The sequence below is a fragment of the Barbus barbus genome (assembly GCF_936440315.1).
Source record: "Barbus barbus genome assembly, chromosome: 1".
Lineage (NCBI taxonomy): Eukaryota > Metazoa > Chordata > Actinopteri > Cypriniformes > Cyprinidae > Barbus > Barbus barbus.
In genome coordinates this window covers 10,771,136-10,782,304 of record NC_136729.1, presented here as the reverse complement: position 1 = coordinate 10,782,304, position 11,169 = coordinate 10,771,136, and the positions used below count along the sequence as shown (strand labels likewise).

General features: G+C 40.2%; 1 protein-coding gene across 1 annotated transcript; it reads left to right on the top strand.

Annotated features, from left to right (window-relative positions):
- Nucleotides 1-455: 455 nt before the first annotated feature.
- men1 (multiple endocrine neoplasia I) lies at nucleotides 456-10,785 on the top strand. The gene is made up of 10 exons (XM_079395670.1): nucleotides 456-644; nucleotides 1,693-2,164; nucleotides 2,278-2,486; nucleotides 3,015-3,143; nucleotides 3,341-3,381; nucleotides 3,491-3,578; nucleotides 3,667-3,803; nucleotides 9,178-9,316; nucleotides 9,494-9,667; nucleotides 9,750-10,785. Exons 2-10 carry the CDS (start codon nucleotides 1,729-1,731, stop codon nucleotides 10,245-10,247), a joined length of 1,851 nt encoding a protein of 616 aa, XP_079251796.1. The 5' UTR covers nucleotides 456-644; nucleotides 1,693-1,728; the 3' UTR covers nucleotides 10,248-10,785.
- The last annotated feature ends 384 nt before the right edge of the window (nucleotides 10,786-11,169 follow it).

Sequence of the window (11,169 nt, the reverse complement as noted above, 5' to 3'; positions counted from 1 at the left end):
TTCTCTCAGTTGAAACAGTTCAGACTTACATTTTAGTCTAGGACTAGGCGTAAGCCTTGTATGTGAGACCAGGGGTAAACGCTATGTAACTCTATGGGGCGTGATTAAGTAATGATTTCGCATTTGTGCTCTTTAATTATTTTCAACCATGACAATAAATGGTGGGTCAGCGTTTAATTTCTTGTTCAACAGTGCTCTCTTTTGGTTAACAACAGACATGTCCTCGTTTGCTTGTTATGACGTTGAAGAAAGGGAAACATTTGACCACATTTCCCTCAGGACCGAGAAAACGATTAATAAAAAATTATGAATAAAAACAGAATTAATAGCAATTGTAATACTTCTTAATTGAAGTAGTCTTTACACTCCAGTCCCATTGGTGGCGATAATGCACCAAACTCTAGTTTTTCAGCCGCAAAGATAAACTAGAAGACTACATTTCCCAAAATTCGTCTAGATAACAGGAAACACTCTTTGTGTCGCTGATCTGTTCACAATAGTAATAAGCATAATCCAGTCGATGCAACGTTTTGATGTGTGAACAGATTGCATACGTTTCATGTGTTTGTAGAAACGTCTGTCTGTCTGCTGCGCGGCAAAAGCACGGGGCAAAACAAAAGCATGTGGATGTAATTTCAACAAAGGTATGTGGTGAGAATGAACCCGAGCGGCGCTTATTGTTTAGAAAGTAACCATTTGTTCACTGTAAAACGCCTTTAAGCCTGAAAACAGCAGGATAATGTAGTCTAAGCTAACTAGCTGCAGCATCATCACGCAGATGTCCGCCCATACGCACATGGGTTGCTCTTGCGTTGCTCAAATTTCACGCACTGGCTCCTTTTTTGGTAATATCTAGGTTATCATTATTTTTGTTGTAAAGCAAGACAGCTGGGTTAAATTTCTGCCTTCGGTATGGATAAAGTAAACAATAATACTATGATAAGTTAACATATTAAACCAGTCCGTCATGTTCAGCCAGGCCAAAAGCTGTATTTTGCATTGTTACATTTCATATTTGGGACATAAGATATGGTCTTACACGTGTCTCTGGGAATTCCCCTAAGTTATGGTCACTACTTGGCATAAAAACATTTAAATAAAACATAAATGGTTATGCAGCACTATTCAAGTACTGTAGTCTACATTTTTTCCTTATAAATATAGTCTGGTAAGCTCACACTATCAGTCACTCATAAAATTAGATAAGAAATACGTTCTTTGTATCTACAGAACACAATGAGGGAGTAAACTGGGCCGAAATATTTAGATTAAAGCTGTTACTTTGATGTCACTTTCAATAAAAACTGTTGTATAATATTGTGTATTCATTTTAGGGCTGCAAAACGATTAATGGGGATTAATCGCATTAAAAAAAAAGTTTGTTTACAAACTATATGTGTGTGTACTGTGTATATTTATTATGTATATATAAATATGCATATGTTTATATTTAAAATATATATAATTTATAGTATATATAAATATTTTAAATATAAATCTAACACATTTTTCCTTTAATATATACCTGTATGTGTGCATTTATATATACTTATATAATAATTATACATAGTACACACACATATAGTATGCAAACATAAACTTTTATTTTGAATGCAATTAATCGTTTTGCAGCCCTAATTCTATTAAGATTACACCATATTATGTAGTTAATTATTTGTTTATATTTTTAAGATTTAATCAGACTGGAATTGAACTCAACCACTAACCATGGGGATTCGGTCGGCTCAGAAGAAGCATTTCCCTCTTCGGGGCATCGATGGAGTGGTGCAGCTTTTCGAATCTGAGCTTAGCAACCCAGAACCAGACCTGGCTCTGCTGTCCCTTGTGCTGGGTTTTGTAGAGCACTTCCTGGCTGTCAACAGAGTTGTTCCTGTCAATGTCCCGGGTGTTCGCTTTGAACCTCTTAAACCTGACTGCCTCGACTTTTGCTTCCCTACAGTAGAGCTGAATCTCATATCTGCCCTCTACGAACGCTTCACCGCCCAGATTCTTGGTGCTGTGGACCTGTCACAGTACCGCAAACCGGCCGGTGGTTCCAGCCGTGAGCTGGTGAAAAAGGTCTCAGATGTGATCTGGAACAGTCTTAGCCGGTCGTATTTCAAGGACAGGGCACATATTCAGTCCCTCTTCAGTCTTATCACAGGTACAACTCCAAAAGTCTTACAGGCACTGTTATGTTGTATATTTAATGATATGGTAGCAATTTGGCCATGCAGACTTAAAAACAGTTTTTTGTTTTGTCGCTCTTTCTATAAGGCACAAAGCTGGACAGCTCAGGAGTAGCTTTTGCAGTGGTAGCTGCGTGTCAGGTGTTGGGCCTGAAGGATGTACATCTGTCTCTCTCTGAGGACCACGCTTGGGTTATCTTTGGCAAGGGCGGGGAAGAAACTGCAGAGGTCACATGGCATGGGAAGGGCAACGAAGACAGAAGAGGTCAGACTGTCAGTGCAGGTATCACTGAAAGGGTATGTAATGTTCTATTATTCATGTTTACCATTATGTTGTAAACTTCTGTATATTCATACCATGCATACACTACTGTACAATAGTTTGGGGTGAGAATGGTTTTTAAAAAATAAAATACTATTTTTTTTCAGCAAGGATGCAATAAATTGTTCAAAAATGACAGTAAAGACATTTATAATAAGATATTGTATTTAAAATAAATGCTATTATGAACTTTCTATTTATCAAAGAATCTTGAAAAATTGTATCACAGCTTTCAGAAAACTATTAAGCAGCACAACTGTTTCCAACATTGATAATAAGGAGAAATGCTACTTGAGCACCAAATTAAAATGATTTCTGCAGAATATTTCACACATTGCTGTTTTACTGTATTTATCATCAAATAAATGTAACCTTGGTGAGCCTTAATACCTTATTAATGTAACCTTAATAAATCTCACTGACACCAAATCTTTTAGTAGTAGTGCATATGTTAAAAAGCATGTTATAAATCTGTTCCTATTTTTTTTTTCTGTCTGTCTTAGAGCTGGTTGTATCTTAAAGGCTCCTACATGAAATGCAACAGGAATATGGAGGTAGCATTTATGGTTTGCGCCATCAATCCATCTCTAGATCTGCACACCGACAGCACAGAGTTACTCCAGCTCCAGCAAGTATGTTTTCAAATTTGATTTGTTTTAAACTTTCACTATAACATCCTATGTTTCCTGCCTTATATTGGCTGTTTCCTCTCTGAGTTATGTACTGTTAACTGTCATAACGTTGGCATATACATTATGTACACATGCATACTTATTTATCTGTTGTCATTGAGATCATTTTTTTTAATGCAATTTATTTTTTCTTGTAGAGGCTGTTATGGCTGCTATATGATCGAGGGGATTTGGAGAGGTGTGAAATGTTTCTAATAAATCAGACGAATTCAGAGCAGACTCATTTGATCTGATTATTGTATGGAACCATTCTGAATGTTTGTTCTCTTGTATTGGGTGTGTTGAAGGTATCCTATGGCAATGGGCACTTTGGCTGACCTTGAAGATCAGGAACCAATGACTGGCAAGGAAAGCCCTCTCTCCATTCACCTGAAGGTATATGACTTTAGCTTTATCAGAGATATTCACAAGTTTGTCTTTATTAAAGTGCACTAATCTCTATATATATTTTTTTTAATTTCAGGCTGTTGAGTCGGCTAAAAAATATTACAACAACGAGCACATATACCCTTTCATGTACCTAGGAGGGTATTATTATAGGCACAGAAATGTCCGAGATGCTTTGGGTGCCTGGGCAGAGGCTGCTTCAGTGATGCAAGAGTAAGTCAAACTTTGTAGAGATCAAAATATTAAATGATACAGAATTTGTAGTTGTGTCTGGTTATTACTTATCAGAAACAACTAAATTAAATTTTATTATTATTTCTTTTATATATTCAAGATGGCGCCGCTGATGGCAGCTATTGTGCGTTGCTCTCCAGTGTTTGTACTGTTTTTGTTTGTTTTTCCTGTTTTTCAAATACGATCAGTTTTACCAGGGATGACCTGCTGAACATTCGGCAGAACACATCACAAAATATTTTACCGGATTTAGATTTTTCGGACGTTTTGCTGGACATTGTAGTTCGCGGAGCCGTAGCTCTGGTCAAACGCTACAGGAGGCGCAGGCTGGGAAAGAGAGCTGGCGCACTTGTGAAGCTCAGACAGCGTGGATTTCGAATGCCGTTGCCTAGCATCCATCTGGCTCTCTACCCAACAAAACGGACAAATTCCTTCTGCTCTCCCGGACAAACAAGGATTTTTCTAACTCTGCTCTGTGTTTCACGAAAACCTGGCTAAATGGCGACATACCAGACAGCGCGATTCATCTGCCTAATGATACGCTGATCAGATCAGATCGCTATGCAGAATCAATGGGGAAATCGCGCGATGGCGGGACGTGCTTTTACATCAATGAGAGGTGGTGTACAGATGTAACTGTGTTAAAGAAGATGTGCTGTTCAGATCTAGAAACACTCTTCATTAACTGCAAGCCGTTCTATTCGCCGCGGGAGTTCTGCTCGTTCATTCTCGTGAGTATTTACATTCCACCACAAGCGCACGTGAGCACAGCTTTACAGAAACTTGCTGATCTGATCACAGAAAGTGAGCAACAACACCCGGACTCTGTTTTAATCATTCTTGGGGACTTTAATAAAGCAAATCTCTCCCGTGAACTGCCAAAATACAGACAGCATATCACATGTCCCACCAGAGACAGTAATATATTGGATCACTGTTACACAACAATAAAGGATTCATATCACTCTGTTCCACGGGCAGCTTTAGGACTCTCTGATCACTGTTTGGTTCATCGTATTCCAATTTACAGGCAGAAACTTAAATCTGCAAAGCCTGTATTAAGATCTGTTAAAAGATGGACTAATGAAACAGAGCGGGACTTACAAGCCTGTTTCTCTCTCACTGATTGGTCTGTTTTTGAAGCCGCTGCCATCGATCTGGACGAGCTCACAGAGACTGTAACATCTTATATCAGTTTCTGTGAGGATATGTGCATTCCTAACAGGACTCATCTAATATACAACAATGACAAACCATGGTTCACTGCAAAACTCAGACAGCTCCGTCAGGCCAAAGAAGATGCTCACAGAAAGGGGGATAAAGTCTTGTACAAACAGGCCAAATACACACTGGAAAATGAGATCAGAGTGGCAAAGAGTAATTAAGCTAAGGAAAAAATTATCTTCCAGTGATCCTGCTTCAGTGTGGAAAGGCATGCAGGATATCACCAGTTACAAGACTCCATCCCCCAGCACTCTGGAGAATCAACAACTAGCAGACGACTTGAACAAGTTTTATTGTTGTTTTGAAAAAACACCCCACACCCACACTGAACACCTCTCCACACAACCATTAAAAACCTCCAGCAACCCTCCTCTTCCCCACACCTACAATTCAAATCAGAGAAGAAGATGTGTGCCAGGTCTTCAGAAAGAACAAAAGAAAGGGGGAAGTCGTGGCCTAAATGGGTAGAGCGTCGGACTCGAAATCCAAAGGTTGCGGGTTCGAGTCTCGGGCCGGCAGGGATTGTAGGTGGGGGGAGTGAATGTCCAGCGTTCTCTCCACCCTCAATACCACGACTGAGGTGCCCCTGAGCAAGGCACCCCGGGCGCCGCAGCATAAATCCGGGTGGGTGTTCACGGTGTGTGTGTGTGTTCACTGCTGTGTGTGTGCACGTTGGATGGGTTAAACGCAGAGCACAAATTCCAAGTATGGGTCACTCACTTAGAAGGAAAGCACCAGACGGTGTGTCACCAGCCTGTCTGAAATCCTGTGCTGACCAGCTGGCCCCCATCTTCACACAGATCTTCAATTACTGGACTTAATGACTACAGACCTGTGGCTCTAACGTCTGTAGCCATGAAATAATTTGAAACTGGACTTACTGGACCCCCTGCAGTTTGCCTACAGAGCAAACAGGTCTGTGGATGATGCAGTCAATATGGGACTGCACTTCATCCTGAAGCATCTGGACAGACCAGGGACTTATGTGAGGATCCTGTTTGTGGACTTCAGCTCCGCTTTTAACACCATCATCACGGACACCCTTCAGAATAAACTAACCCAGCTCTCCGTCCCCACCTCTGTCTGTCAGTGGATCAACAGCTTCCTGACAAGCAGACAGCAGTTAATAAAGCTTGGTAAATTCACATCTGGCACTCGTACCATCAGCACTTGAGCTCCTCAGGGCTGCGTATTCTCCCCACTGCTCTTCTCCCTCTACGCCAATGACTGCACCTCTGAAGTCTCCTCTGTCAAGCTCCTGAAGTTTGCAGACGACACCACACTGATCGGCCTCATCCAGGACGGTGACGAGTCTGCTTACAGACAGGAGGTTAAGGAGCTGGCTGTCTGGTGCAGTCTTAACAACCTGGAGCTTAATACGCTCAAAACTGTGGAGATGATCATGGACTTCAGGAGAAACCCCCCTGCTCTCCTCCCACTCACCATCATGAACAGCACTGTGACTGCAGTGGAGTCATTCAGATTCCTGGGCACCACCATCTTTCATGACCTGAAGTGGGATATTCACATAGACTCCATTGTCAGAAAGGCCCAGCAGAGGTTGTACTTCCTTCGCCAACTGAGGAAGTTCAATCTGCCACAGGAGCTGCTGAAACCGTTCTACTCCGCCATCATTGAATCCATCCTCTGCACTGCAATAACTGTCTGGTTCAGCTCAGCTACCAAATCTGACCTCAGAAGACTACGGAGGGTAGTCCGGACTGCTGAGCGAATCATTGGTACAACCCTCCCCGCTCTCCAAGAACTGTACTTATCCAGAGTGAGCAAAAGGGCTGGACCGTCTGGTCGACGCTACAGAGCTCTGAGCACCAGAACGACCAGACACAGGAACAGTTTCTTCCCTCAGGCAATCCATCTCATGAACACGCAACAATAAACGTGAAACACACAACTATAAAACATTATCCATTCACCACACTCACTTATTTTATTTTAATTTTTTAATTTCTAATTTGCACATACTTGACCTGTACATACATAGTTGTCTATATTATATATTGTGTTTTTGCTGCTTCATACTTTGCCTATTTGTATATTATTCTCTTATCTGTGTCCTGTCCTGTTGCTGTCTTTCTGTTGCACTGTGGAGCTTCTGTCACTACAACAAATTCCTTGTATGTGTAAACATACTTGGCCAATAAAGCTCATTCTGATTCTGATTAATTTTCTCAATTGTAATTTTACTTCAACAGCAGGGGGCAGTGTTTAGTACGTTTGCATAAATGGTATTGCCAAATTATTGTTTAAAACTCCTTAAATCTAAGTAAAGAGAGAGGTTTATGTAAAAAAGGCTAAATCAATCTCTAATCTTAAAATGTGTCCATTACTGCTCCACATCATGATTAGATGGCAATATGATAATTCACAAGCCTCTTGAATGTCCATACAGAATGGAAAATGTGGCCTTTGCCAGCATTGTCTGTTTTGCCTCACGCTGTTTGTCTTTAGAAAGCTCATATCTTTCTTAGCCTTGGCATTGGTCCCTGTCAGGAGAGACAATCTGTACTTTCCTCTAAACACAGTGCAGTGGACAGAATGCTAAAAATACTATATTCTAATGTCCTGAAGGATGTCTGCACAAAGCATGCCTAAAACCACTGCTCACTCCCATCCACTTCCTTTTCCTGCTCTTCCTGTTTCCTCTTCCTTCATGACAACATTAGTTGTCTCCTACCCTCTGTCCTTCTGACGTGTTTTCATTTTGTTTGTGCCGCTTTGAGCTATGACAGGCTTGCTGTATTTATAAACAATGTAATCATCAGTAATCATTGTTATATACAGTGTTTGTGCTTTGGGGAAAACAATTATTTGATCCCCTGCTGATTTTGAACGTTTGCCCACTGACAAATAAATGATCAATCTATAATTTTAATGGTAGGTTTATTTGAACAGCGACAGACAGAATAACAACAAAAAAATTCAGAAAAACGCATTTCAAAAAAGTTATAAATTGATTTGCATTTTGATGCTGTGCAGTTGTCCTGTCCCGTTAGAAGAAAAACACCCCCAAAGCATAATGTTTCCACCTCCATGTTTGATGGTGGGGATGGTGTTCTTGGGGTAATAGGCAGCATTCCTCCTCCTCCAAACACGGTGAGTTGAGTTGATGCCAAAGAGCTGGATTTTGGTCTCATCTGACCACAACACTTTCACCCAGTTCTCCTCTGAATCATTGGCAAACTTCAGACGGGCTGTACATGTGCTTTCTTGAGCAGGGGACCTTGCGGGCGCTGCAGGATTTCAGTCCTTCACGGCGTAGTGTGTTACCAATTGTTTTCTTGGTGACTATGGTCCCAGCTGCCTTGAGATCATTGACAAGATCCTCCCGTGTAGTTCAGGGCTGATTCCTCACCGTTCTCATGATCATTGAAACTCCACGAGGTGAGATCTTGCATGGAGCCCCAGTCCGAGGGAGATTGACTGTTATTTTGTGTTTCTTCCATTTGCGAATAATCGCACCAACTGTTGTCACCTTCTCACCAAGCTGCTTGGCGATAGTCTTGTTGCCCATTCCAGCCTTGTGTAGGTCTACAATCTTGTCCCTGACATCCTTGGACAGCTCTTTGGTCTTGGCCGTGATGGAGAGTTTGGAATCTGATTGATTGATTTGCTTCTGTGGACAGGTAACAAACTGAGATTAGGATCACTCCCTTTAAGAGAGTGCTAATCTCAGCTCCTTACCTGTATAAAAAGACACCTAGGAGCCAGAAGTCTTGCTGATTGATAGGGGATCAAATACTTATTTGACTCATTAAAATGCAAATCAATTTATAACTTTTTTTAAATGCAATATTTTTTTTGTTATTCTGTCTCTCACTGTTCAAATTACGTTACATTAAAATTATAGACTCATAATTTCTTTATCTATCTATAGAGAGAGTTTATTTTATTATATAGATGTATAATGAAATATTCTCTCTCTATATAGATATATATTTATATTCTGTATGTGTTTACATTTACATTTTAGTCATTTAGCAGACATGATTTTATATTTTAAAGTATATACATATTAATCATTGGTATTTTTTATGGAATTTAATATTGCTTCAGTCAAGTCAAAAACAAAATTTTATGTTTAATTCCATTACTTTTTCTTGGTCTATAGTTACAACTACTGCAGGGAGGATGAGGAGATATATAAGGAGTTTTTTGACATCGCTAATGATGTCATTCCCACCCTCCTTAAAGAGACAGCAGCTGCTGCTGAAAGTGGTGGTGAAGGGGCAGATGAAATGGAAAAGGAGGTCTTGTTTAATTTTACATAAAAATAAAATTTTTTAAATATGTATTTTATTATCTTAAGTATTTTGTATCTTATGTATTTTAAATATGTATTTTATTATCTTATCTTATTATCTATTATCTTTTATTATTGTGAACACGTCTTTCTCTTGTCCTCTATTCATACCTTTACCTCAAAGGACCAACCCAGACAGGTAACTGCTTTGTCTGCCCTTTTGGACCCAGAGTGCTTTGCTCACTTACTTCGGTTCTATGATGGTATTTGTAAATGGGAAGAAGGAAGTCCAACGCCAGTGCTTCATGTAGGCTGGGCCACCTACCTGGTTCAGTCCCTTAGTCGTTTTGATGCACAGGTAAAACCCCTCTGTTTTCTCAATTTTAAGTTTCATTAAAATTATATTTATCACCACACTTTATGCACTTGCTCTTTTTCAGATCAGGCAAAAAGTGTCAATCATCACCAAGGATGCAGAACCACTGGATGACGATGACCAATCCAGTGAAGACCAGCGTGAGGGGCGTAGACGGGGCCCGAGGCGAGAATCCAAGTTAGATGAACAAGCAGGGCCATCATCTCCAAGTGCAGCGTTGCCCCCTCAAAATCTAGTGCCCAAAAAGGTGGGAGGGGAAGGAGGTCGCAGACGTTCTTCTGCTGGCACTCGAGGTAAAGAGACCGATGGCAAAAATGAGCCTTCATCCCCAAGTCCCACACCTTCTCCTACCCAACCTGTAGTGCAGGGAGGGCCGGTGGTGGTTTTCCACAGTGAGAAGATGAAGGGTATGAAGGGACTCCTCTCTGCGGCCAAGATCAACTCTAGTGCCATTAAACTGCAGCTCACAGCCCAGTCCCAAGTGCAGATGAAGAGACAGAAACCCACACCTTCTGGAGATTACACCTTGTCCTTCATGAAACGCCCTCGCAAAACTCTTTAAAAATTACCCATTTATAATCCCCCCAAATTTACATTTTCACCTGGAGTGAAGTTCCATTTGTTTTACCTGCAAATTGACTTATCAAATGTTTTGATAAGCTGATGCTGAGTTTAAATATAACCCATTACAAGTCAGAAATCCTATCATACACCATCAATTTTGCTTTATTATTTTATTGTATAAAGTAATTTTATTGATTTGCCTTAATTTTGTATTATTACAAGTTCTATTAGATCAAATCCAAATTAAAACAAGCCAAAGTGATTATTTTGCTTTATCAGGATTTTAGAAAAGATGCCATTCTTTTTTCAGCTAACATTTTTTTTCTGCAATACAATGAAACATTTATTTGCTTCACAAGTTTAATGTGTTGATGAAATGTTGGGTTTTTACAGCCTATGTATGTAGGTCGCACTTGTTTTGTTATTGTCCACATAACTGCTGGATTTCATATGTGGTCTGCAAAGTGCAGTGCTTCAGTTAAAAAGCTATTTTCTTGATGTGAAAGTGTATTTTCCACTAAATAAACAACTTGAACAAAATAAGTGTTTTTTTATTTTTTTTTTTTTACTGCCCTTTAGTTACTGTCACCCATGTTGAAGGATTATTGTATGTAAATAGTTGCAATGTGGTCACCCATTGATGCTATGCACATGCGCAAACGCAGCGAAGAGCATCGCGCCTGGTGATGGGTAAAGACCGCTTGTTACATTCCCAGTTAGTCTAGGGTTAGGGAAACACGTAACAGAATAAAAAGGTGATGTGTGGAGGCAGCAAGGTTCATTTCCCAACCCCGGTGCTTTAACAAATGCAAACAATCAACTCAATATCAAGAAACAAGTACTTTTATTTTAAAGTTATGGGAGGATGTTGAAGCTTCAAGAGGGGGCAAGGCCAAAATAACAAACATAAAACCTCTAAC

Excerpts from the sequence above, each read along its gene's own strand:
- men1 (XM_079395670.1), top strand. The coding sequence starts at position 1,729 with ATGGGGATTCGGTCGGCTCAGAAGAAGCATTTCCCTCTTCGGGGCATC. Across the intron at positions 9,317-9,493 it reads CAGATGAAATGGAAAAGGAG|GACCAACCCAGACAGGTAAC; the intron begins GTCTTGTTTAAT and ends TTTACCTCAAAG. Across the intron at positions 9,668-9,749 it reads TTAGTCGTTTTGATGCACAG|ATCAGGCAAAAAGTGTCAAT; the intron begins GTAAAACCCCTC and ends GCTCTTTTTCAG.